This window comes from Pelophylax lessonae (assembly GCF_965119305.1).
Source record: "Pelophylax lessonae genome assembly, chromosome: 11".
Lineage (NCBI taxonomy): Eukaryota > Metazoa > Chordata > Amphibia > Anura > Ranidae > Pelophylax > Pelophylax lessonae.
This window is the reverse complement of record NC_138778.1, coordinates 33,968,616-33,995,979: the sequence shown is the minus strand read 5'-3', so window position 1 is coordinate 33,995,979 and position 27,364 is coordinate 33,968,616. Positions and strand designations below refer to the sequence as shown.

Sequence of the window (27,364 nt, the reverse complement as noted above, 5' to 3'; positions counted from 1 at the left end):
CTGTGAGCTGGCATTGCTGAAATGAATGGTGTGCACTGGGGTATTGTGATTTGGCATTGCTGTGATGAACAGTATGCACTGAAGTATTGTGAGCTGGCATTGCTGTGATAAGCAGTGTGCACTGGGGTATGGGGAGCTGGCATTGCTGAAATGAGCGGTGTGCACTGGGGTATTATAAGCTGGCATTGCTTTGGTAAGCAGTATGCACTGGGGTATTGTGAGTTGGCATTGCTGTAATGAGCAGTATGCACTGGGGTATGGTGAGCTGGCATTGCTGTTATGAGCAGTATGCACTGGGGTATTGTGAGCTGGCATTGCTGAGATGAGCGGTATGCACTGGGGTATGGGGAGCTGGCATTGCTGAGATGAGCGGTGTGCACTGGGTTATTGTGAGCTGGCATTGATGTTAGGAGCAGTATGCACTGGGATATTGTAAGCTGGCATTGCTTTGGTAAGCAGTATGCACTAGGGTACTGTGAGCTGGCATTGCTGAAATGAGCAGAGTGCACTGGGGTATTGTGAGTTGGCATTGCTGTGGTGAGCAGTATGCACTGGGGTATTGTGAGTTGGCATTGCTTTGATGAGCAGTATGCCCTGGGGTATTGTGAGCTGGCATTGCTTTGATCAGAAATGCATACTATGGTATTGTGAGCTGGCATTGTTGTGAAGAGGAACATGCACATTGGTATGGTTGCTGTAATGAGCAGTGTGCACCATGGTATAGTGAGCTGGTTTTGCTGTGGTAATGAGAGAACAGATGTATTTGCTCATATTCTCGGGTACATGCACTGTAGTTTCAGTACACATTGGTAGTGAAAGCAGAGTGCACTGTGGTACTGTCATGAGAAGTGTGCACTATGGTATTGCTAGCAGTTTTCTTTGCTCAGATTCTTAGGCACTTGCACTGCGGCAGTTCCAGCATACATTGCTAGTGAAAGGAATGTACAGAGCGGCAGTGTGATCTACACTTACTGACAGTCTCATACAAGGTGGCAGTGTAAGACTATTGCCAATAAAAGTGTAACAACTGTAGTGTGTGTTTGACAATAACGGAATGTGCCAAGTGGCAGTGTGAATTACAAATACTCCTGTCACCAGCATCAGCTACAGTCTTCTTAAATTCTCTGCATACACCAAGATTATTTTCTGTGCAAATACCGACTAGGGGGTCCAAGTAAGGCCACTTTTTCTTTCTAAAAGAGAAGTGACTTTTTCGAGATGGGTGTGTGCCAAAGCTCTAATCAAGTATTTGTATTTTAGGAGATAGATGCATGCACCAAGTGGTACCCACTTCTTACCTATATATGTAACTTAGCTGATGATGTTGACAGGTGCACTCTGCTGGAAGGAGTGTATGTGGTATACTTCAAAGTATCTAGGACTTTCCTGGCTGGCAGTGTACATAGTTAGTAGAAGTGAACAAAGTGGCAATATAAGAACATTTTAATGGAAACTGCGCCAAGTTTTTGCATAAACCAATTGGCTAAACAGGAGGAATGTGTTATCAGCAGAGGTCTACCAAGTGCCAGAAGTGTATTAGGTCAGTTGTGTGAAGGCAGTTCCCTGTAGAAGTGTACAGAGCAATAATAAAGTACATGTAATTTGTAGTGATAGTGGAAGATTGCAAGAAATAAACTGAGCTGACGTTTGCTATTGAGTCTTCCAGTCAGAATGTATGGGCTTTCTCGTACAAGGTATGAGCAAACCGATAGACTGACAGATCTGCAGGAGACCTGTATGGCATCAATGATCTGCTGATCACGGCTGCAATGCTTTACAGGCTCCCAAAACAAAAAAATAATAAATGCAAATTTTTTTACCTGCAAAAAAAATGTGCATTTATTATTTTTATTTTTTTGTCAAAAGGTCAACTTATACATTAAAGTGCATCTCCAGCCAATATTCTTATTTCAGTCTTTGGAGTAAAACTGTTTTTACACTTTCTAGGACTCCACTGGGAGGGAGATTTCCTATTTTCTGGACTTATCAGCAAGGGGAAGGCTATAACCCCTGTTAGGGTCCTATTACACGGGCGATCCGATCTGCCTTTCAGTTTTTCAGGCGGACCTGATTGGATGCTCCATGCATCCCTATAGGGCAGCAGATGTTAGCGTTGACATGTCTGCTGACACCCGCTGCTATCCGCTTCCGATCCTGTCCGTGAAATCCAGAGGATGGAAACTCTATTTTCCATCCATCTGGCGGATCGGATGAGATCGGATGAGAGCGGACAGGTGGTCTGTTCTCATCCGATCTCCCCAAAGAGGACAGCGGGGAATCTGACAGCTCCGTCTCTGCACACAGAGCAGAGACAGAGCGGTCATCCGCCTGCTTGGCAGGGATCGGCTGATCAATCCCCCGCTGAGCAGAACGGACCTTGTCGGACCCTGCGCCGTGTGAAAGGACCCTTATGCCCCGTACACATGCGTCGATAGTTGGCCGTGAATTTTCAGCCAACGTCCGATCGGACGATTTTCGGCTTGTTAGTATGATGCTTTCGACAACCGACTCAGACTTTTCGGCCGAATAAAATCTGGTGTGCAGGCTATAAAATTTTTGTTGGCCGTCACCACAACGGCCGATTTTCCGTCAGTCAGTACAGATTTCGGCAGACAAAAATCTGATGAGCAAGACTGGGCATGCTCAGAGATGAAAAAACACACGGAAAGTAAACCAGCACATGACATCACTTCTGAAGTAGATTTTTGTTGGCGGAGAAAATTAGTGTGCAGTCTAGAGCACATTTCAACCAACACAACAACACTGGACAAAAGACGGCCGATCGGTCGGCCGATAATCGTTGCGTGTGTACGAGGCATTAGGTTTCATTGCTGTCTGTGTCCCTATTGCAGATTTCCCTTGCTTTTTGTCCAGGTGACAATGCGGTCTTTGGGATGAGTAGTGAGTAGAAAGCTTTGCAGCCAGTCTCAGACAGCAATAAAGCATGACTCCTGATCTTCTGTTAAAATAAATGGTGGGTGGGTGATATTTCTTACTATATCATACATAATCCCAATGGAATTGATCATACATAGTCCCATTGGGATTAGGTATGATTTTACATGTTATGTTCTCCACTCTATCCAAACTGTAAAAAATAAAAATAAATTGCTATGGCTGAAGTTAAACTTTAACTCATCAGATTCTACTAAGCAACTGACTGTTCAGTTCATTTGAAATAAATTAGGGAAATATGGGACTTCCATTGCTGACTGCCTCCCCTTATAATGCTAGCTGCCTGGCTGTTGGCCAACTTCCTTCTGTACTTTAAAGCGGAGTTCCACCCAAAAGTGGAACTTCCGCTTTAGGGAGTCCTGACCCCCCGACATGCCACATTTGGCATGTCATTTTTTGGGGGGGGAGCGGGTACCTAGTTTTGACAGGTACCCGCTCCCACTTCCACTCGGAGCGCCGCGGCGCCCTTAGCGGAAGTTCTCCTCTCCCCCTCCCTCCCTGCAATCTTCTGGGACACGTCAGAGGTCCCAGAAGATTGCCGGCCAATCACGGCGCGCAGCGCGACTCGCGCATGCGCAGTGGGTACCCGGCTGTGAAGCCGCAAACTGTAACAGCCGGGTGCCCACAGCAGTGATGCCGGCGCCGAGGGAGAGGATCGAGGCTTCGGGCGGCCGCATCGCTGGACCGTTGGACAGGTGAGTAAATGGCTGGAACTCCGCTTTAAGTCAGTGGTCCTCAACCCTGGCCTACAGGGCCCACTAACAGGCCAGGTTTGCAAGATAACTGAAATACATCCCAGGTGCTGCTCAGTGATTGCAGTACTCTAGTCTGCATCTCCCCAAGGTAATACTTAAAATCTGGCCTGTTAGTAGGCCCTGAGGACCGGAGTTGAGGACCACTGCTTTAAGTTATTGACCTAAACAAGTAAAATTCCTTATCTGCATACCTGTTCAAATCAGTGACTCAACGTACTGAAGACAGAGGATCCAGATGACAGCCAGACAAATGACATTTTCAAAAGGAGCGGTAAGCACCAAGAGGCTTTGTTTTTCTTTTTAAAACAGGTCTCCCTTAAGTCATTGGGTTGGTGTGAATTGACAATTTTGTGAGCATTTGACCTACTGACAAGACATTTATATAACCACACAGTGAATTAAAGAAAACTGTAAATAAAAGGCATAGAGGTCTCTAAAATTAAAAGGCAGAAGGTTTTAAATAATTAAAAAAAACAGTGCATTTCAGTTTAAAAACCAATGTGCTGTTACAGCAAGAAACATGACCATGTATATATTATATACACTATATACACATTGCAAGTATCTTCAGCCAACTAAATATTCATATATACAGAATATTTGTATCTCAATCTCAGGCCAGGCTTTCCGAATGATGTTTTGGCATAGAGTTGCTCTGTTGGGCAATACTCCCAGAAGCCTTCAGTAATGGCTGGATGACGTAAGCTAGAGACCAGCCAATGAAATGCCTTGCCTTTCTCTATCTATAATATTACACTTCGGTCAGCTGTCTTGCTGGCTTACGCCCCAACATCTGCTACAGCTGACCCAACAAAGGTCATTTGTTTCAGGAACCACTATGTAGATGTCATAGTGATTTTGCTTTTATTTATAAAAATGCCCTAAATTTTAAATGTCACTGCATAATAAATAAATTATAAACTTTGGTCTAAATATTCCAAACAGATTAGACCATGGTCATTTAATTGTAAATTTCTTTGAATACTGTAAATAAAAATAATTGATCGATCTACCTTTACATCTAGATATTGCTACAGTAGGGATATTTAAACCCAAGCTACAGTTAGAGTGCTGACACTGCAAGATTTAAGGGATCTGTCCAGCCAAAACTCACATTTTATTCTGGGTAGATACCGGTATTTACCAATGAAATCACTCATCTACAATGGAAACCTCTCCATGGTCCCACGGCCTCCCACATCTATGGCAAAAGGTCTAACTTTCCAGTATCAGGAAGGACAAGACTCCATAGCAAGGACAGCGTGCAAAACTCAGTTCTGGAGTGATTTAGTCCACCAGTATCAATACCCATAGCTAAAAATACAAGTCATGGTCAGACTGATCCATTTAACATGAGATATAAGGGCTATGTAGCCAGCTTGTGCAATAAGAGGAATGATTAAGAGCTTGGTTCAGAAAATGGACAGTTATAAGCCCAAACATTTTACGACAGTGACGTTGTTTGTGCAATTGGCTCCTACTGACAGAAACGGGTATTAATAAGTCTACATACAGTATTCAGTGTGTTTAGTACCTACCTTAAGGTACACAAATTACTCTAAGTGCTATTCTAGGAGCAGTAGGGCAGTGAAGTAAGTTTTCAATGAAATATATAAATGTTATATACTATGTACAGTAATGAAGGTATACACAAGTTATTCTGCATGAACCAGAGTCGTCCTTCAGTGGATGTTGGGTTTCAAGTTCTGACTTGGAAAACAGGAGCAGAACAAAGGTTGACCCTTTAGAATGATCCGCTTGCAGGTTTATCCTCAGGCGCCAACTCTTGGTGGAGCTGGCACTTGCTCTGGGATTGGCGTGAGGGGGTGCGGGATGGTCTGTTGAAGCAGGATGTTACGGGGTGCGCGCTACAATTACAGGCAAAATCCTGAAAAAGGATAGAAAAAAAAAAAGTAAGCCAAGAGGATTTATGACCAACAAACTATTTTAATTTAATTTACAACATGATGGCAAAGTGACCGGTACTCTTGACAAGAATGTGAATTATAAGCATTCCACTATTTATAGGGGCAAAGCCCATAGCCGGAGTGAATAAGAGGAGTGGAAGAAGTGCTTGTCTCTTTAATCATGTAGGATATTTTAATAATGATTTACTGGTAACCCGACAGAGTTTGGGGAACAGAATCCCCTTCTCAAGGATAACCATAGATGTATCATATATAATGAACAGTGTACCATAGAGAATATTATACCTTTAAATCTTTAGTATTCTATTAGGTCTATTGTTAGCCCTGAAGCCTCCTGACTGGCAACCCCCCTCCCTACCCACCGATACTTAAAGTGGTTCTAAAGATTCATTTTTTTTTTCCTTTTTAAATAACAAACATGTTATACTTGATTTGACATAATTGATTGTTTTTGCACTCACTTTTAGCACCTTCCTCACCATTATTATTACTGCTTATCCGTCGTCCATTTTATTTTTGTGATATTTACCTTAAATTTTAGAAATTAATGGTTTATCGTTATTGGATTATTTGATAGCGCCCAGCACTTTATTTGAAGCCCACCATTAGTTTTATTCCAAGCAAGCGCTATAGTTGGCCGCAAATCTTTTGGGGTCTTACTTATGTTATACTTACCTGCTTTGTGCAATGGCTTTGCACAGAGCAGCCCCAATCCTCTTTTTTGTATCCCCTGCCAGCAGTTTTGGCTCCTCCGCCCCGCCAAGTGCCCCCCAATAGAAAGTCGCTTCCTATGGGACACTCGAGCAGGCTCGCTCCTGAACTACGCTCCTGTGAACGGACATTGTCTATTCACACACGGATCGTGGCTTGGCCCTGCCCCCACTCTCTCCTCATTCGCTCACTGGCTGTGACTGACAGCAGCGGGAGCCAATGGCTCCTGTTGCTGTGTGAGCCAATGAGGAGACAGAGACCCGGGAGTGGCACTGCTCTCATGCACATTGCTGGATCAAAATAGGGCTGAGGTAAGTATAAAGGTGGGCTGGTGGAGTGAGCTGCACCCAGAAGGTTTTTAAAACGTAATGCATGGAATGTATTAAGGTAAAAAACCTTCTGCCATTTTCCATTTTGAGGAAGGGTTAACCTCAATTTTATTTTTTATTTTTTATTTGATGGCCTTTTTCTTTTGCATGTGTGCGCTATTCTTTTTTAATATACATGTCGCTTGGTTCATAGCTGCACCGGCTTTAGATATACATGTTCAGGGTTTGCTCCCCCAATTTTTTGCTTGTTTATTATGTATTCGGTCTGACCAGACTTCTGAGGTTGAGCACCCCACCCCCCCACACACACCTGTACTCTATCAGTGTCCACTATCAAGTAGATATAAGAGGAGTCGCTTGTAGTGCAGTCGCACATCTCTCCCAGCAAGGAGTGTTATCTCCAAGGGTTAGAGAGGCTGGATTCATCCTTTTTTATGGATAGTGTAGGACCCACTGATAATGGGGTACTTTGACGCAGTGGTGGGCTTGAGCACGATATGGCCATATGGTGGGACCAAATCCCCATTTTTATTTATGAGATTGTCTCCATATTTGATAGCCTTTTTCTTTTGCATGTGTGCGCTATTCTTTTTTAATATACATGTCGCTTGGTTCATAGCTGCACCGGCTTTAAATATACATGTTCAGGGTTTGTTCCCCCAATTTTTTGCTTGTTTATTAAGTATAAAGGTGGGCTGGTGGAGTGAGCTGCACCCAGAAGGTTTTTGAAACGTAATGCATGGAATGCATTAAGGTAAAAAACCTTCTGCCATTTTCCATTTTGAGGAAGGGTTAACCTCAATTTTATTTCTTTTCCCCCATACATACAGTGCCAAGGCAATTGGTTCCACTAGACTTTAGTTAGGGGTATCAGAGTAAAGGGGGCTGAATACAAATGCACGCCACACTTTTCGGATATTTATTGGTAAAAAATTTTGAAAACCATTTTATCATTTTACTTCCACTTGACAATTATGCGCCGCTTTGTGTTGGTCTATCACATAAAATCCCAATAAAATACATTTAAGTTTTTGGTTGTAACATGACAAAATGTGGAAAATTTCAAGGGGTATGAATACGTTTTCAAGGCACTGTAGATTTTTCCTCACCTTCCTATCAAGGTGGCAGACATAACAGGAATAAAAGATAAATCCCCTCTATAGGGCAATGCCAGGCAGAAGTTTCATCCCTTCCACACACTAAAAAAAAAAAAAAAAAAAAAAGTCTCAAGTTAAAATAAAAAGTTGTATTGAGGAACACAGGGACTGCCAACATCGACCTGTCTTTTTTAAAAATGCTAGTTCTCTGGCTACTTTTTCTGGGTAATTTTTTAAGGTCCTTGTGGCACACAGTGTGGAAAAAAGGTAGCATAACGTACAGTTATTTTAAGCAGCTATTCATCAAACTTACTTCAGTTGCTGAGGTGGAAGTGATGTCAGAGTCCTTGGAGCTTCCATCTTTATTCCCTAGACTGGTTCTCTTGCTCAGCAGTTTAGAAACATTGTGAGATGGATGGCACATGGCAGATGAACAATGGTCATGGTTGTCAGGCCTTTTGCTACTGTCATCCACCTCTTTCTTTTCGATGCCTGTACTAGAAGCCTGAGCTGAGCGGCCACATACATTCCTGAAGAATTCCTGAACGATTCCGTACTTTGAGGCCTCTGCTTTACTTCTGCCCTCGACCAAACTCGGTTTACACAGGGACTCTGTGCTTCCAGCATGATCCACTACATTGAACAGGCTAGACGAACCATCATAGTGGTTGGTAAGGACGGGGCTGTCTCGAGTGGTCGTAGACCTGGCCCAGGCAGAACCATTTTGTTTGTTTTGATGAAGGTTCCACAGGCTTCGATCTTTAGAATTGTCTAGTTTTGACAGTGACCTCCTTTGTAGCTTGGGAGAGCCGTACTTGGGAGAGCAACAAGGCCGCTCAATCCGTGAGTGGACCTTGTCCAATGATGTTGATATATGCTTGGTCTTTGCAGACAGTAGAGAAGAGCTTCTTGGTGACCAACTTTTTGCATGCATGCTTGTCCTGGGGAGATCAGTTTGAAGACCAATGTTAACCATTTGGATTGTCTGGACTGCTATGCTGGAAATAGTCTGGCTGGATGTGCTTTTGGTCTTTCTTTCCAGGGAGCTAGAGCGGATGGCTTGCCTAACACAGTTGGTGATCTCTTTCATGTCATCACTCATGTTCCCTGAGATCTCTAAATCGCCCAATGGAGATGGGAAGGCAGAAACAGATGAAGAAGGGTCCTTCGTGCTGTCTTTGTCCAGTAGATCCCTCTGCTTCTTGGAGAAGTTGCACAACCACTGGCTGTAAGAACTTCCAGAAATGCATTCTGAATTTTCTGGCTGTTTAGGCTTTGCCATGGTGAAAAGGAATCCTGGTTCTACCATAATCTTTTCTTCTTTATTGTGGCCCAAAGGAGCATCTAGCTTGCGCATTATGGGCGGACTATAATAAATCCTAATTCCTGTTCTGTCTGGAGCAGTGTAGCTTCTCTGTATTTGCTTGTGACCTTGTTTTCCATTGGTCCCACTCTTATTCGAGGTGTAATCCCAAGAAGAGAGCCCCAGCTTATCCTTTGTCAAGTGCTCAAACAAAGACTTATCGTGTACGTAAGTGCAGCCTTTCTGGTCAATGTCTGGATCTATGGAACCATTGGGCAGGTGCTCGGAGTCTACAACTCCTATCATTCCATTGCTCGTCTCATAATTAGAGGGCGATTTTCCAGGCAGATAAGGAGAACTGTCCAGCAAACTTTCAAACTCTGATATGGATGAAACAGACTTTGTTCTGGGTGAGACAAAAAAAAGTGGGGTAAATATAAAAAGAAGAATTCTAAATCATTTACAGATTTATTCAGTAAAGGAATGCAAAGAGACACAAAGTGGTATCCAGCTCCAATAGAAGGAAGTCTGGGGGTTGCAATGGTTACTGCATGTTACCCGACTGATCAAGTGTGAATTATTAAGAAGCAGAAGTACATTAGAATGTTACAAATGTTTCCTTAACTGGGATTCAGGCAAGGGTGTGCTAATTAAATCCATCAAGGTTAATAGTTTATAGTGATGTTTTATAAACACACACTTAAGAGGCTTGGCTACATATGAAGATTTGAAAATTATCCAAAGCCATTTTTAAAAAATTGTTTTGGATAGAGCAGTGAAGGGTTAGAACAGGTCAGGTTTTTATCATGTGGTGTCCTCCATTGGGGAGAATAAGCCTCTCATTTTGTCCTATCACTACAACAGGAAGAGAGGGGAAATCGTCAATCAGTGACACTTGTTCTAATAACTGAATGTCCTGCCATTTTGAAAGATGTTTTCTGTAGCCACACAGGAAGTGAGGTTAAGATACGCAGGGAAATCTCACCAATGGGACACAGAAGGCAAAAAAAAAAAATCTTCAGGAGTTTTAACTCTTCACTTTACAGTTTCTTCCGTAGTATGCTGTAGGATACCCCATTGTGTTACCCACTTCCCGACCACCCTATAGCTACAGGGCAATCCCTGTACACAGGATCACGTATTTTATATACTGATCCTGCATTTTCGGTAGTGGGCACGAGTGCGTGCTGCCAGCGGCTGGCTCCCGCTGTGATTATGCACAGCGGAAGCCGATCAGCGGGTAGAAAACGGCAGTCTACCTATGTAAACAAGGCAGATTACTGTTCTGTCAGTAGGGAAGGCACGGATCCTGTGTTCCTGCAAAGCAAGGACGAGGATCCAGGTCTTCCCCCTAGTAAAAGCACCTCTCACAGTACAGTACACGAACACTGTCTAGGCACACAGCTAACCCTTTAATGGCCCCTGACGCTGACCCCTTTCCAAACCAGTGCCAATAATACAGGGACAGTGCAAAAACAAAAAAAAAGTGTCGGTTAGTGTCTGATTTGTCCACCGAAACATTGCAGTCCCGCAATAAAAGTCACTGATCGCCACCACTTTTTTTTTTTTTTTATACTAATAAAGAAGAATTTCCACTCTAGTTGGTATAGGCTATAAAACCTTTTGCGCAAACCAATCAATATATGCTTATTGGGATTTTTTTTACCAAAAATATGTAGTAGAATACATATTGGCCAAAACTGATTAAGAAATTCGATTTTTTTAAATTTTTTTATTGGATATCTTTTATAGCAGAAAGTAGCATCTTTATTTATTTATTTTTCAAAACGGTCAGTCTCTTGGTTTATAGCACAAAAAATACATGCAGAGTAAGCATTTAACCACAAAGTAAGCTATTTGTGGGAAGAAAAAAAAAAAAAGAAGGACCTAAATTTTTTTGGGGTATGGTGTCGCACGACCACGAAACTGTCAGTTAAAGTTATGATGGATCACAAAAAATGGCCTTGTCATGAGGGCGGGGGGGGTGAATCTTCCAGAGCTGAAGTGGTTAGCATTCTCTTTCGGGCTGTAATGTTTTAAGTGCCTTTTTTTTCACCAAATTTGCTCTTGTGGGCCAGAAAACACAATGTACTTCACCCTCCTTCTCACAATTCAAAAGGGGTGCCTCTGCTCCTGGTTATTGGTTTGTCAGATTGTGGAGATCTAAGAGTAAGTAGAACAGCGGATGCCTCTGGACAACATAAACCCATGACTATGAGGGACTCATACTTGGAGGCAAAACATGGGCTCTTAGATTGTAATAGAAGCACAATAACATAAGGATGCGACACATTTAAGACAAGAAATTAAACCTCACCTTTTTAAAATGGTCCCATTGGCATCCATGTCACAGTCAATATCTTTATCCTGCATATTGTCATTGAGAGCCTAAGAGAAATCCATTTATAAATATTCATATCACAGAGCTTAGCAGATCAAAGAAACATGTCTAGATAAAAAGACGGATAGATATGGCTTTGTGTTGCCTTGTAGTGCGGGCTGAGGGAGAATACAGAACACAGACTGGCAAAACCTTTACTGGATCACCCTCAGATGAGGATATAGGTTTATTATGCCGACTAGGAATTGTGGCAGCTGAACGTTGTATAGAGTTACTGTAAGGAACATGTGTGTCAACCAGATCCTACTACATTCCTCTGCTAGTCCATGACAGCTCACCACAAGTGATGCATTTTTCCCAAGATATAAAAGGATTCAAGGTCAGCCACTTTTCATCAGAAGCAGGTGACAAAGAACTGCACAGTAAGGTGAGTATTGTGTATCAGGTTCATGAATTCATAATGAAACTCCACCCAAAGCTTTTTTGGTACTAAACTGTATTCAACAGGAATCTACCTATTCCTGGTCTGACTATGACAATGCTTTGACTTAAAGTGATACTAAAATCTCAGGTTGTTTATTATTTTTTTTTCTTTAAAAGATTTTTGACTTACCATAAAGCCCATTTCTCGGATTCATTAACGGACACAGCTTCTGATCTACACAACCATTGGGTTATACTTTCCCCCTACAGGAGTAGGACACTAGGCCAAAAAAAAGGATGGCTACGCTAATGGGCAGTCTCAGAGGGTATACTCCCGCTCTCCGCTATAGGCACTCAGTTTAGTTACAAGCAGTGTCAGAAGAATTACAACTCCACAGAGGGGTGGCTGCTGTGTCCGTCAATGAACTCAATGAACTTGAGAAATGGATTTTACGGTAAGTCAAACATTTTCTCTTTCGTTCATTGACGAACACAGTTTCTGATCTCCATAACTGTTGGGATGTCCCAAAGCAGTGTTAAACATGAGGGGTGGGAACAGCAAAAAAATTCCCAAGGCTAAAACAGTAGCCAACCAGGCAACAGGAGCTCAACCAAAACAACTGGAGCCCACCTGAAAAAAACAATACACCCTTGAAGAGGATCAGGTCCTCTCAACAGCAGCCTGTAAAACCTTGCGGCCAAAAGAAGCATCTGCAGATGCCAACACATCCACTTTATAAAACTTTGTAAGTGTGAACTGACGAACAAGTGGCCGCCTTGCAAACCTGCGTCACTGACGCCTGATGACAGAAGGCCCAGGAGGCATTAAGCGCCCTAGTAAAGTGTGCCTTAACAGGAAAAGGAGGAATCTGACTCTTGATGGAATAGGCCTGAATTACCATCTGTCTGATCCATCTAGAAAAGGTTGCAGAGGAAGAGGACAACCCTTTACGAGGCCCATCCGTAAGCACAGATAGCGAGTCCGACTTCCTGAAAGACTCCGTAGCTGCCAGGTACACCCTAATTGCCCGGACCACATCCAAGGCATGCAAGGCAGCACAATGCCTTCATTCCAATGAAAATCAGAGACAACCTTTGGAAGAAACGACGGACAGGGCGAAGAACCACCTTATCCTTGCGAATCACCAGGTAAAGTGAACGACAGGATAACGCCACCAGTTCCGACACCCTGCAGGCAGAGGTGATATCCACCAAAAAGGCCACCGTCTGGGACAGCGTAAGCAGTAGAATCTCCTGAAGATTCTAAAAAGGGAGGCTTCTGGAGGACCGAAAGCACTAAATTGAGGTCCCAAGGCAGCAACAGAGCCCGCACTGGAGGAATCAAATGTCGGACACCTTGAAGAAAGGTACGCACCAGCGAGTGTGTGGACGTTTGAAGACCGCCAAAGCCGACACCTGGCCCTGTTCAAAACCCCCTCTCGTTGAAGGAAGGTTAAGATCCAAGACACCGAGGTTGAACCCCCAGAGACTCACACCATGCAATATACGTCTTCCACGTACGATGGTAGATCTTGCTAGAAGTAGATTTCCTAGCTTTTAACAGTGTAGGAATCACTGACTCAGATAAACCTCTATCCTTCAGCACCTAGCATTCAACAGCCAAGCCGTCAAAGCCAGTGGCTGTAAAAGCAGGATGGAAGATCGGTCCTTGGGACAGCAGATCTTCCCTGAGAGGGAGTCTTCAAGAAACTTTGGTGATCAGCTGCACCAGATCGGCGTACCAAGCCCGGCGAGGCCAGTCAAAAGCCACTAAGATGACCGGAATCCCTTCTGCCTTGATCCTGCATAGAAGTCTTGGCAGAAGCTTGAGAGGAGGAAAGGCGTAAATCAGAGGATACAGACCCCCACGGGGCCACCAGTGCATCTGTGGCGTCAGATCCACCTCAGGGGTGCCCCACGGGACTGATAAAACACCTCTGGATGAAGGGAACACTCCCCTTGGTCCCAACGCCTGCCGACTGATGTAATCCGCCTGCTGGATTTCCACCCCAGTAATGTGTAAGGCAGAGGGCTGGAACGAACCGTTTCTTAGAATGCCGGCTACCTCCAGAGCCACCAAGGACTACTGTCGAAACAGAGAGCGGAGCCAGTAGGGGAGCCGCATCCAAAGAGGCATCACAGAAACTGTAGCCCCTGGACCAGCTGGTCTGCCAGCTCAGCAAAGGCAGATGGAAGCTGTTGTCACTCCAGGTCACAAAGTAAAAGCCCACTCAGAGTTTGCAACACCAGGGCAATGGTGAATACCGGCTTCGGTGCCGAACCAGCCAGAGTGTACATATTGCGGGCCACAGCATCCGCCTTCCCATCAGCCGGATCCCTAAAGGTCGGGGACTTTTCAACCGGAATCATGGTTGCCTTGTTCAATCTGGAAACTGGAGGGTCTACCACCGGTGGAACAGTCCACTTCTTAACAAGGGACTCCTCATAGGGGGTAATGTCTAGTAAAGCGCTTAGGAACCCCACAGGGACGTTTTGGTCATCCCCATTCTTTTCACCAATTCTGTCAAAATAGGCGGGGAAAGGAAGCGCCTTTGCCGCTCTGGATTGCTTGTGAGTGCCAAAGGGAACCTCCGCCTACGTCGCAGCTGCGTCCTCCATCTTCAAAGTTTTACGCACAGATACTATCAGTGTTTCCACCAGCGCCTTTTCGTGTGCAGTTGCAGACGTAGAGGAATCATCCTCACTATCAGAGGATTCCGGGCACGTGGTTGCAGATCTAGCAGGATGACCCATGTCCGCGGCGGCCAAATCTGATTCAGGATCTGACGAGACAGATGAGCTTTTTGCTAGCCCGTCGCCCAAAGCTGACTCCACCAAGGACACAAAGGACTCCAGGACTGCCGTCTCCATGAGTCACCAGGGGGACCCCACAAAAAGTGTAAAACACTGCAAGGGACAACCCCCACTGCGTTAGCAGCACCACCTGGTCGCCAAGCACAAGCCCTAAGCAATCATCAGCAGAGAGGGAGAGAACTCCATCAGACTCACCACCCAGCAGAAACAGGCACCTGCAGCCACAAGGATAATCTGCACTCGACGTGCGGCAATCAGGAAGTGAACGGATCCAGAAATCCGCGCCAGGGGATGAGGAAGGGCTCCCACCACCGAAATACCCGCCCACAAGGCCGCCACTAATTTCAATGACAAACCACCACAAAATGGCTGCCAGACTACACAAACATGGCCGCTGTGCATAGAAATACACAGGATACAACAAAATGCGGCACCACAAGGCTTACAGGGACCCAGGAGGTAACCCAGGCCTCAAGGACTCAGGCAGGATAAGGGGCCCTGGCAGGAGCCCCAACCAGGTACAACCCCCCCCCCCCCGCCACAGTCAATCGTCCGGTCGCGGGCGGCAAACCCCTCCCGCCCCCATCGCCAGCATAGCACCTTCCCCCCCACCCCAGGAGGTGGACCAGACCACCCAAACAGCCCCAACATATGTGGGGGGTAGGATGGGGGACAGATGAAAAAGGTGGGTACCTGACGGGGGGGCCCATGTCCACCCCAAACCCTCCAGGGGGAGAGGGGGACAGCTGCTCACCATATGCTCACCATACCAGGAACCAGGTTGGCACCAATCCAGACAGAACCCCTCTTCATTGAAATGAGGGGCTGTCGGCCAGGTGGAACGCTGCGACTCGGGCCGAGGTCCGGCCCCTGTCCAGTGGGGCTATGTCGCAGCTGACCTAGCACGGAGCGGAGGTCTGCTCGCGCTAGCTGGCCAGACTGGGGTAATTGTAGATCTCACAGGAAAAAAACTAGTAAAAAGAAATTTCTATCTAAAGTAAAAAATTGCCAGGACCAAAGATCCCAGCAAGGAACTAGGTCCCCTCTCCTGACTAGACAGAAAAAAACTGAGTGCCTATAGCAGAGAGAAGTATACCCCTGGGACTGCCCATGGGTGTAGGCCAGACTTTTTCTGCCGTGTGTCCGACTTCTGTAGGGGGCAGTATAACCCAACCGTTATGGAGATCAGAAGCTATGTCCGTCAATGAACGAAAGAGAAATATTGGTTTAAAAAAAAACAAAACAATACAGGGCTCCTAAAAATGTAAAGGTTTCTAAACACGTGCACTGGCCCTCTTTTATCATCTAAGTATCGGGCTCCACAGCAATGTGATTCAAATGTTAATCTAAATATATTTTCCTACCACTGAACAGGTTGAGCACAGCTCATTTGCAGATACACAATCAAAAGAAGTCTGGAATTCGCTGCAACACTTCACCTTTATTGACCCTTCATGCAAAAGACATCACAGACCATGTGGGGTACAGTAAAAATTGATGCATTTCACGCTGTGACTAGCACTTACTCATAACCTCAAATGTCTATTTCTAGTTTAGGCCTGAGACTGGCTCACTGCTTTGATGCTATACAGACAGTTCATTTTAAAGGGTCGGTCCACCCAAATCTGATATCTCAGTGTTTAATGAATGCTGTTGTGTTAGCCTACCTGACAAATTTCTATCATCGGGGACTTCATTGTTAAGATCTCTGCACACCTGCTATGCCCATTATTAGGACTTCCCACTCTCCCTGTTGGATTTTCTTTTATTGATTTTACATTATAAAGAATGTAGCAGGAGGAGCTGGAACATCTGCTCCCAAGCGGTGCTGATAAATGTGCCATCACTAGTGTGATGCACAACAATGCTCTCTAGAAATTACAACTTGTAAGGCAAGGGAGTGATCCCGTCTGAAATTCCTGTGTAAACATGCAGTGATGTTCAGTGAAACCATAAGCTCTGGGTTTTGAAAGTCCATACCTCCTTCCAGCAGCTGCTCTTTTGCTCTGGGCTTCTTCTAATCCAGGACTCTCCTTCCTGCAAAGAATCCAAAATAAAAAGATTAATTCAAATTTAAGGAAAGCAGAATTCTTAATAATCCTTTGTCCTTCTAAATTTTCTATTTCCATAAAAGATGTAACCAATCATTTCTTGAATCGCTCGATGGTTAAAAGGCATCTTCTGCTGAACAGATCCCAATTATGGCGCCTACAGCAGGTAGTGAAAGATGTAATTCTGAACTCATTCACACAAATGTAAAAACTGCATCATTTTTTCAGGATCTGAACACAGCAGTATTTTGTATGCTATGGGCCCACCCATGTACATAGCGGTGTTTACACCAGTAAAATTGTGCTGTGCAAAGATACATAAAATCAAAATAGAAAAATCTATCTTCGGCCAGTAATTTACACATGTACAAATCTAAACACATGTACATTTAAGCTGAAGAAATGGAACCATTTTGTAGATCTGAACTTTTACATGTCTAAACGTGTGTTTTAAGTAAGATTGTAAAGGAACAACTGTGCAGATACCTGGATAAACTTGGCATCAACTTTGGGTATGTAATGGGCTTACTTAACCTCTTTACGCTGGCGCCTCCTGGCCCTTTAAGAGTTTTAGGATTACGGGAGGCTGGGCGTGGTTTAAGATCACGTGAGTGCCATGATTGGCTGTCACATGATCTGCATGTAGCAATCAGGAGCTTTTTCGGTTAGGCGCCAGTAGCGCGCTCTCGGCACATCGGTATTGACCACAATTCACGCAAATATGTGGTTTTCTGGCACTGAAAGGTCACATATTTGTGTACGGCCGGCGCCAAAGGGTTAACAATAACAGGGGTGCTTACAATAGTCCGCATTTATTTATATGGTTTATATTAGTGTTGCACCTATACCGATAACCGTGCCAATACTAAGCATTTGCACGAGTAATCATGCAAATGCTCAGATACTAAAACCAACACCCTTTTTGCGATTCCATTGTGACTTGCATTGACTTCTGTTAACCGCTTCCATACAGAGCAGTTAGACCCCCTTCCTGCCCAGACCAATTTTCAGCTTTCAGCACTCTCACACTTTGAATGACAATTGCTCAGTCATGCTACACTGTAACCAAACAAACTTTTTATCATTTTTTTCACACAAATAGAGCTTTCTTTTGGTGGTATTTGATCACAACTGGGGTTTTTTTATTCGTGATATAAGCAAAAAAAGAGCAAAAATTTTGCAAAAAAAACACTTTTTTTTAGTTTCTATTATAAAATTTTGCAAAAAATTAAATTTTCTTCATACATTTGGGCCAAAATTTATACTGCTACATATCTCTGGTAAAATTAACCCAAATTAGTGTTTTTATTTAGTCTGTGTGAAAGTTATTGAGTCTAGAAGCTATGGTACCAATTACTGAAAATTGATCACACCAGATGTACTGATGGCCTATCTCCTTTCTTGAGGCCCTGAAATGTCAGGACAGTACAAATACCCCCCAAATGACCCCTTTTTGTAAAGTAGACAGTCCAAGGTATTTAGTAAGAGGCATGGTGAGTTTTTTGAAGTTATAATTTTTTCCCACAATTCTTGGGAAAATGAAGAAAACATTTTTTTTTCTTTTTTTTTCCCAAAACGTTGTCAATTTATAAGCTATTTCTAACACATAGCATGTACACAGCAAAAATGACACCCCAAAATTCATTCTGCTACTCCTTCTGAGTATGGTGATACCACATGTGTGAGACTTTTACACAGCCTGGCCACAAAAAGAGACTCCACGTCCAAGTAGCACCATAAGGCGTTTTAGGAGCATAAATACACATAAAACTTTCTTACTACCTATCACACTTTTCAAGGCCCTAGAGCAACAATACAATGGAAAAGTCCACAAAATTACCCCATTTTGGAAAGCAAACACTCCAACGTATATTCTATGAGGCATTATGGGTCCTTTGAACATGTCATTTTTTTCCACAAGTTTTTGGAAAATGTGGGAAAAAAATAAAAACTTTTTTTTTTACACAAAGTTGTCAATTTATAGGATATTCCTAACACATAGCATATACATCGCAAAAATGACACCCCAAAATACATTCTGCCACTCCTCCTGAGTATGGCAATACCACATGTGTGAGACTTTTTCACAGCCTAGCCATATAGAGGGGCCTAAACATCCAAGGAGCATCATCATGCATCCTAGCCACTTGCCTAGGCCTATTTTTGACATTTGGTGTTTACAAGCTAAAATCAGTTGTTTTTGCTAGAAAACTACTTAGAACCCCAAAACATTATATATTTTTTTTTAGCAGAGACCCTAGAGAATAAAATGGAGATTATTGCAATATTTTTTATCACACCGTATTTGCGCAGCGGTCTTCCAAACGCAATTTTTTGGGAAAAAAATCACTTTTTTTAATTAAAAAATAAGAAACCAGTAAAGTTAGCCCAATTGTTTTCCATAATGTGAAAGATAATGTTACGCCGAGTAAATAGATACCCAACATGTCATGCTTCAAAATTGCGCACGCTCACAGAATGGTGACAAATTTTGGTACTTAAAAATCCCCATAGGCGACATTTTAAAAATTTGTACAGGTTGCTATCTTAGAGTTACAGAGGAGGTCTATGGCTCAAATTATTGCTCTTGCTCTAACGATCGCGACGATACCTCACATGTGTAGTTTGAACACTGTTTACATATGTGGGCGGGGTTTCCGTATGCGTTCGCTTCTGCGCGCGAGCTCGCGGGGACACGGCGCTTTAATTTTTTTTTTTTTTACTATTTATTTTATTTATTATTTTTTATTTTTACACTGTTTTTTTTTAAAAAAAAAAATTGATCATTTTTATTTCTATTGCAAGAAATGTAAACATTACTTGTAATAGAAAAAGGCACGACAGGACCTCTTTTTTGTGAGATCTGGGGTCAAAAAGTCCTCAGATCTCACAAGTACACTAAAAGATAGAAAAAATAAAAAAAAAAAATTAAAAAAAAATTAAATAAAATGAAAAAAAAAAAAGGGACCTTTAAACTGGTTGCTAGGCAACGACGTTTGCCGTAGCTCCGGTCCTCCAAGACCATAGAGTCGAGTGAGGGCAAGCTTGCCCTCACTCGACATCCTGTCTGTGAGGATCTGGGACCGGATCGTTTTCCCCGCTGCCGGCGGGTCCGGTAAGCGGGGAAAAGGACCAGAATGCAGCGGGAGGGGGGGGGGCACCTCTTCCGCCACCCCGGAAGGGTGATCCCGCGGCGAATCTGCCGCTGGGACCACCCTTATCGGAAAGCCAACCGTCCACCGTTTAAAAAAATACCAGGGTTATGGTAGCTATCTGCTGCCATAACACCGGTATTTAGGTTTAAACGGACGACGTATGTTAACCTTTTTGGACTTAGACATGGTGGCTGTATGAAGGGTGACAGGTACTCGGGTACTTTGCTGGGCAGGTGACAGGTACTCTGGTACTGATGAGCAAGTGGCAGGTACTCGAGTACTCCGATAGGCAGGTGACAGGTACTCGGGTACTCTTATGGGCAGGTGACAGGCAGGTGATAGGTACTGATGAGTAGTACTGATACTGATAGGTGATACTGATACTGTACTGATGATGGGTACGGATGATCAGTACTGATACTAATAGGTGATAGGTACTGATGGGTACTGATGAGTACTGATGGGTAATGATGAGCAGGTGGCAAGTACTCGGGTACTTCAGGTGTCAGGTACTCTGATGAGCAGGTGGAAGGTACTCGGGTACTCTGTTGGGTAGGTGACAGGTACTCGGGTACTCCGATGACGGGTACTCAAAGTACCAGAGTACCTGTCATCAGAGTACCCGAGTACCTGTCATCAGAGTACCCGAGTACCTGTCAGAGTACCCGAGTACCTGTCATCAGAGTACCCGAGTACCTGTCAGAGTACCCGAGTACCTGTCATCAGAGTACCCGAGTACCCGTCATCAGAGTACCCGAGTACCCGTCATCAGAGTACCCGAGTACCTGTCATCAGAGTACCCGAGTACCTGTCACCAGCCCATCAGAGTACCTGTCACCAGAGTACCCGAGTACCTGTCACCAGAGTACCCGAGTACCTGTCATCAGAGTACCCGAGTACCTGTCATCAGAGTACCCGAGTACCCATCATCAGAGTACCCGAGTACCCATCATCAGAGTACCCGAGTACCTGTCACCAGCCCATCAGAGTACCTGTCATCAGCCCATCAGAGTACCCGAGTACCTGTCATCTGAGTACCTGATGGGCTGGTGACAGGTACTCGGGTACTTTGATGGGCTAGTGACAGGTGCTCTTTATTGGGGGGGGGGGGCAATCAGTGTGGTTTGGGTGCACTATGATTGGTAACTAGCTGTTACCACAATCTCCTCCTCACACAGGATCAGTGTGTGAGGAGGAGAACACGGTGACAGCTAGTTACCGTGTTCTTTGATGACATTTGTGACCGGCTGTGATTGGACACAGCCGGTCACGTGGTAAAGAGCCAATTTCATTGGCTCTTTACCTAGATCGGGGATGGGCTCTGTCCGAGGGACGAGCCTCGTCCCCGATCGCCGCGCTGCGCGCCCCCGGGGGCGCGCATTAAGGAAGGAACGAGCGGCTCGCGCTGGAGCCGCTCATGTGATCGGCTGTGATTGACACAGCCGATCACGTGGTAAACAGCCAATTTCATTGGCTGTTTACCTTGATCGGGGTTGGGCTCAGTCCGAGGGACGAGCCTCACCCCCGATCGCCGCCCTGCGCGCCCCCGGGGGCGCGCAGTAGCGGGGAGATCCGGGCGCCGTCATATGACGTCGGCCCGGATCGAGAAAGGATTTGTGCCGACGTCATTTTACATGACGCGGTACGGAAGGGGTTAAATAAAGTTGCAAGCTACAATGAAATTGGAGGTCCAATTTGCACGGATCTAAAGCTCCGAAATTGCATTGAAATACCGCAATTTCAAGGCCGCACTGGTGTGAACCAGGGCTTACAATTCTTTATAATTATCACGAAACTAAAAATAGGTATCGGTAATTAGTATCAGTGAGTACTTGAGAAAAAGTATCGGTATTTGTACTTGGTCCTAAAAAACTGGTATCGGTCTAAATCTAGTTTAAATTCTACAAACCTGTCAATCTAAGACTACCCTGTCTAGGATGACAACAACACTGAGCAATTTCACTGCAGAATGAGCAGTGTTGTCACCCTGTTACAGGAAGTGGAAAAATAAAAATTAAGCTACAGGGAGGACTCAAAAAAAAAAAAAAAAACTGCTGTGTTATGCTATTGACAAACTCCCTAACATAACGTTTTGCATTGTTGCCAAAAAGTTAGATTTTGGTTTCATCTGACCAGAGCACCTTCTTCCACATGTTTGGTGTCTCCCAGGTGGCTTGTGGCAAACTTTAAACGACACTTTTTATGGATATCTTTAAGAAATGGCTTTCTTCTTGCCACTCTTCCATAAAGGAAAGATTTGTGCAGTATACGACTGATTGTTGTCCTATGGACAGAGTCTCCCACCTCAGCTGTAGATCTCTGCAGTTCATCCAGAGTGATCATGGGCCTCTTGGCTGCATCTCTGATCAGTCTTCTCCTTGTATGAGCTGAAAGTTTAGAGGGACGGCCAGGTCTTCGTAGATTTGCAGTGGTCTGATACTCCTTCCATTTCATATTATCGCTTGCACAGTGCTCCTTGGGATGTTTAAAGCTTGGGAAATCTTTTTGTATCCAAATCCGGCTTTAAACTTCTCCACAACAGTATTTTGGACCTGCCTGGTGTGTTCCTTGCTCTTCATGATACTCTCTGCGCTTTAAACGGACCTCTGAGGCTATCACAGTGCAGGTGCATTTATACAGAGACTTGATTACACACAGGTGGATTCTATTTATCATCATTAGTCATTTAGGTCAACATTGGATCATTCAGAGATCCTCACTGAACTTCTGGAGAGAGTTTTCTGCACTGAAAGTAAAGGGGCTGAATAATTTTGCACGCCCAATTTTTCAGTTTTTTATTTAACAAAGTTTGAAATATCCAATAAATTTCGTTCCACTTCATGATCGTGTCCCACTTGTTGTTGATTCTTCATAAAAAAAATTACAGTTTTATATCTATGTTTGAAGCCTGAAATGTGGCAAAAGGTCGAAAAGTTTAAGGGGGCCGAATACTTTCGCAATGCACTGTATATGTCAGGTCTTGGTAATTATACCCATAGTTCCAATGGAAGCCCCACCTCTTCTGCTATTTAACTGCCCACTGAAGCCCTTGTATTGGTTACCAGCTGTTGGAGCTTTATCTCAACATGGGAAACATTAAAGAATTGTTTTAAAGACTAACAATGGCAACTGCAGGCATCGCAACGTACAAAACTGTTTAACTTTAGCACAGTTTTTAGTTTTTGGTTTACTTTAATGTATGGGGCAGTGAGAATTTAGGTGAATCTAACAGTGAAAGAACGTTTTTTTTTTCCGTAATTATTTTAGGGTGAAAAACTCTGTAAAGCAAGGTAAATAAATATCAGCTGTTAGAACTTTACCAAGTGAGCCTGTTACTTTTCCCTAGATGGTCAAAATACAGGTTTACATTAAAAGTGGTTGTAAACCTCAGACATGAAAAACGAACAAAGCATATCCCTCTATAGTGTTTACTTTTCTTAATCCAGAGCACTAAGCACCAAGTGTCATTGCTGTCTGCTGCTTCACTCCTCTGCATCAGTCACTTCTGACAAGTCTTCCTGACACCAAGAGAGAAAACAAAAAGTTACAGGGGAGGAAGCTCCAGCATGCAGCCTGTGATTGACAGCCTCAGCTGTGTGAAGGGGGGGGGGGTGTCCCTTCCTTCCAATCAGCTCTCACTGAGCTCTGCAGAGTGTAACTTCAGCTCCCCACCCCCACTTCCTGAAAGCTTAGACAAGCTGTATACATTCTGGTCTTTGAACGGCTGTAGAGAAGACTGCAGATAGACAGGTACAACTTATGTAGGATGATTTGTGTCATCTGTATTGCAGATTGCTGCATTTTTAGGCTCCATTCACATGTAGGCGTTTTGGGGGCGTTTTTCTGCTCTAGGATCAGCTCTCAAAACGCCCAACAAGACAAATCCTATTCATTTCAATGGCCCCTGCTCACATCTGAGCGTTTTGACGCTGTGAGCAAAACACCCAACGCTCAAAAAAGTACATGAGCTTCTTTTTGGGCAGATTACAGGCGTTTTCCATTGGTCTCTATTCAATCTAAAAACGCCTGCACAAAAAATGCCTGTAAAACGCCTGTAAAAACGCCCATAATAGCAACGCCAAGATGTGAACGTAGCCTTAGGCTGCATTCACATGTCAGCGTTTGGATCGCGGGCAGGACCGCCGCGGTTCCGCCCGCGATCCGGAGATTATTGCAAATCGCGGGACGCCTAGCGTTGCCCGTTGATTTGCAATAGCCCCCCCAAACGCCCGAGCGATGTTGCCGCGATTTCCACCTGCCGAATCGCGGCAACATCGCGTAAACAAAATCGCGGGACGCAATACGCTCCAAAGAAGCTCTTGTACTTCTTTGGAGCGTATTGCGTCCCGCGATTTTGTTTGCGCGATGTTGCCGCGATTCGGCAGGCGGAAATCGCGATCCATACTCTCACATGTGAACGTAGCCTTACAGTTATATTTAGCACGTGGCACAGGCATGTATTGGAGAGTGCAAGATATTAAAATAATAGTATTTTTCTGCATTGTAGCGTGTGTGAGCAGATTCCTGTACTTTAGATCTAGGGCACTGGGACAGTTGCTATGACGGTATGGGATGTAATACAACCATCCATCAACCCCCCACCTCAAAGATTAATTTTCTAATTATAGAGCGTTCAGTTAATGAGGTTTAAAATGTTTCAATGAGCTCTACTGCTTCCATTACCCGAGCAGATAAGGGTGTAAGAGAACGGTATTATTAACTCCACAATCCTGGTCGTATATTATTCCCCTTGGCAGCCATGAAGAATTTCACATCAAGCAGCGCTGGGATTCTGATCCATTTTTGCCGCTGGCGACTGAGGGATTTAAATAAATTTGGCAAGTGCAGGTTACTGTCCAATGTAATCCAGACACAATTAGGTTATTGCTGGGTAGAAAATACCAGCACATGGAAGCACGAGAGATTCAGGAGGGGTTACTAAGCGCAGATTAACATCATTGTGGGTAAGAAGGGGGAGGGGGGTGCTGTCAAACTATGGCGACCGTATCGCACTGGCTGACGGCTTTATGAAGAAGCACAAATAAATTCTAAGACCTATTTTCAATATTTGGGGGGAGCAAAAGCCCACAATTACATGTTGACGGATTATGCAAGCAGCAATATGGTGAAGTACAGTAATCTGAATAGTAACCATTATAAAGTCAAATGTACACAAAAATCACAAACGAGTGTAGTGTCTTTATTAAAGGGTCAGTCCCCCCAAAACTGGTATTTTAGAGACTGGTAACCGGTGGAGGGTTAAACCAACTGACACCTTCCTACATCTTGCACAGACTTCCCACCATCAATGATGGATTTTTATGTATTTTAGGTTATGGGGAACATAATGGGAGGAGATGAAAACACAAAGGTTGGGAACACCCAAAACAAGGACGACGGACACAGAGCAAAGAATTCTAGAAGGAATGTCTACTTCTGAAGTAGCCATATTGTTTTGTAATCCCCTGTATAGAAGCACTCTGCCTGGGAGAGCAAAGACCAGCACTAGGAGCCAATCCGATTTAGTGCTGATATGAATTGAAGTAGAGTGATGACTTATCGTTATGTTGCTGCTCCTGAACTGTCCAATCAGCAGACAGGGGGTGTGTTTTTAAACTCTATAGACACTGTCCTGAAGGTTAAAGCGGAGTTCCACCTCCCCCTCCAAAAATTAAAAGTCAGCAGTCAAACATACTGTAGCTGCTGACTTTTAATATTAGGACACTTACCTGTCCTGGAGTCCAGCAATGTCGGCACCGCAGCCGATGTTTCCATCGGCTGTCGGGTGCTGCCGCCGCCATTGCCGGTGAGGGAACCCGGCAGTTAAGCCTTGTGGCTTCACGAGCGGGTCCCTACTGCGCATTCCTATTGGCTCGGCGGCAGAGGAGGAAGCCGAACTTCTGAGGGACATCGCCGCAGCGCCGTATCCCAGAAGTGGGGAAGGGTAAAGGGCCAAAAACAGGTACCCGGTCCCCCCTCCCCCCTGAACGGTGCCAAATGTGGCACCAGAGGGGGGGGGGGGGGGAGAGGAAACAAGAGAGACACTTTAGGGTGGAACTCCGCTTTAAAAGTGTTACTAGACCCACCAAAGTAAAAGCAGTGTGTATATGCAGTAAAGACCAGATATAGTGAATTCAGGCTCCTGGGTTTAGTAACAATTTAAAGTAGAACTATAGGCAATTATTTTTTTCATTTTGGATAGAGCAAAGGAGGATTTTAACCAGTCTGATTTTTTTTTTCTCACCATCCCATTGGGGAGATTTCCCTTCACTTCCTTTCCTATAGTCAAACAGGAAGTGAGAAGAAATCCCTGAAAATTAAGGGAATTTCTTGGGGCCCCCAGGTCACAAAAAGTAGTGTCCCCATTGGAAGATTTCACCTCTATTACTTTTCTGTGGACAGCCCAAAATTTGGGATTTTCTTTTAATTTCACTCTCAATACTAATGGTAAACAGGACAAATAGAGAGGGTGAATCTCCCTAATGGGGGCACAGACAGCAATATAAACTAACAAGCATTCTAAGACTCGATTCACACTAGCACGACTTTTCAGGCGACTTGTCAGCCTGACAAGTCGTGCTCCCTCGCGGTCCATTGACTGCTACAGGACCCGTTCTAATAGGATCGACACAAGTCGCTCCGACTTAGAAAAAGGGTCCTGTACTACTTCGGGGTGACCTCGGAGCAACTTTCATAGACTTCCATTATGTGAAGTCCCTGCAAGTCGCTCCGAAGTCGTGGTGCATGGGAATGCACAAGTCGCCCCCGAAGTAGTACAGAGTCGTGCCGCCCCAGTGTGAACCGACTCTTAGGAGCAAGTTCGCCTGACAAGTCGCCTGCCATAGATTAGCACAGGACCCGTTCTAATAGGAGCGACACAAGTCGCTCTGACTTAGAAAAAGGGTCCTGAGCTAATTTGGGATGACCTGGAGCGACCTGCATTGACTTCAATGATATGAAGTCCGTGCATGCCGCTCCGAGGTCGCGGTGCGAGCTGCGCACTGCGACTTTACAGGTCGCCCCGGCAAGTCGGGTCGCGCCTATGTGAACCGGCTCTTATTCCTCTCCACTCTGTCCAAAACTAAAAAAAACAAAAACAAACAAAAAAATAAATAAAATAGTTTTGCCTTCAGTTATACTTTAAGGACTTAGCTGTGCTGTCTACCTTGGATCAGACTGGCTGCACAGAATTACAAGTCCTTTGCCAGGTAAAATAGTTCCTCACCTGCTTTTGCTGCAGCTCTTTTACTTGCTCCTCTATTTTCTTGCGCTCCTCCTGGAAGCGAGCCAGCAGCTCCTCCTTTTCCTGCCCCCAGTTCTTCTCACTGACCTGCAGCTGCTGGGTGAGGTCCATGACCGCGCTGTACGACTCTGCCAGAAGATGTTGGTGCTCTTCTCGCTCCCGTTTCAAAGCGGCTTTAATATCTGGAGAGTTTCTGTCTGCACCGTGTTTACCAGACTCCAGCTGTAACACAGGACAATCTGTTACCACAGTGGAAATC

The 27,364-nt window shown here is 44.5% G+C and overlaps 1 protein-coding gene across 1 annotated transcript in view; it reads right to left on the bottom strand.

Annotated features, from left to right (window-relative positions):
- Positions 1-3,966: 3,966 nt before the first annotated feature.
- MTCL2 (microtubule crosslinking factor 2) overlaps positions 3,967-27,364 on the bottom strand; it is a 197,779-nt gene continuing 174,381 nt past the window's right edge. Inside the window, exons 11-15 of the mRNA XM_082271721.1 lie at positions 27,088-27,327; positions 16,637-16,693; positions 11,396-11,466; positions 8,089-9,484; positions 3,967-5,598 (exon numbers count right to left, since the gene is read on the bottom strand). Of these exons, the coding sequence (XP_082127847.1) occupies positions 5,455-5,598; positions 8,089-9,484; positions 11,396-11,466; positions 16,637-16,693; positions 27,088-27,327 (1,908 nt within the window). The 3' untranslated portion in view covers positions 3,967-5,454. The remainder of the gene's footprint in view (positions 5,599-8,088; positions 9,485-11,395; positions 11,467-16,636; positions 16,694-27,087; positions 27,328-27,364) is intronic.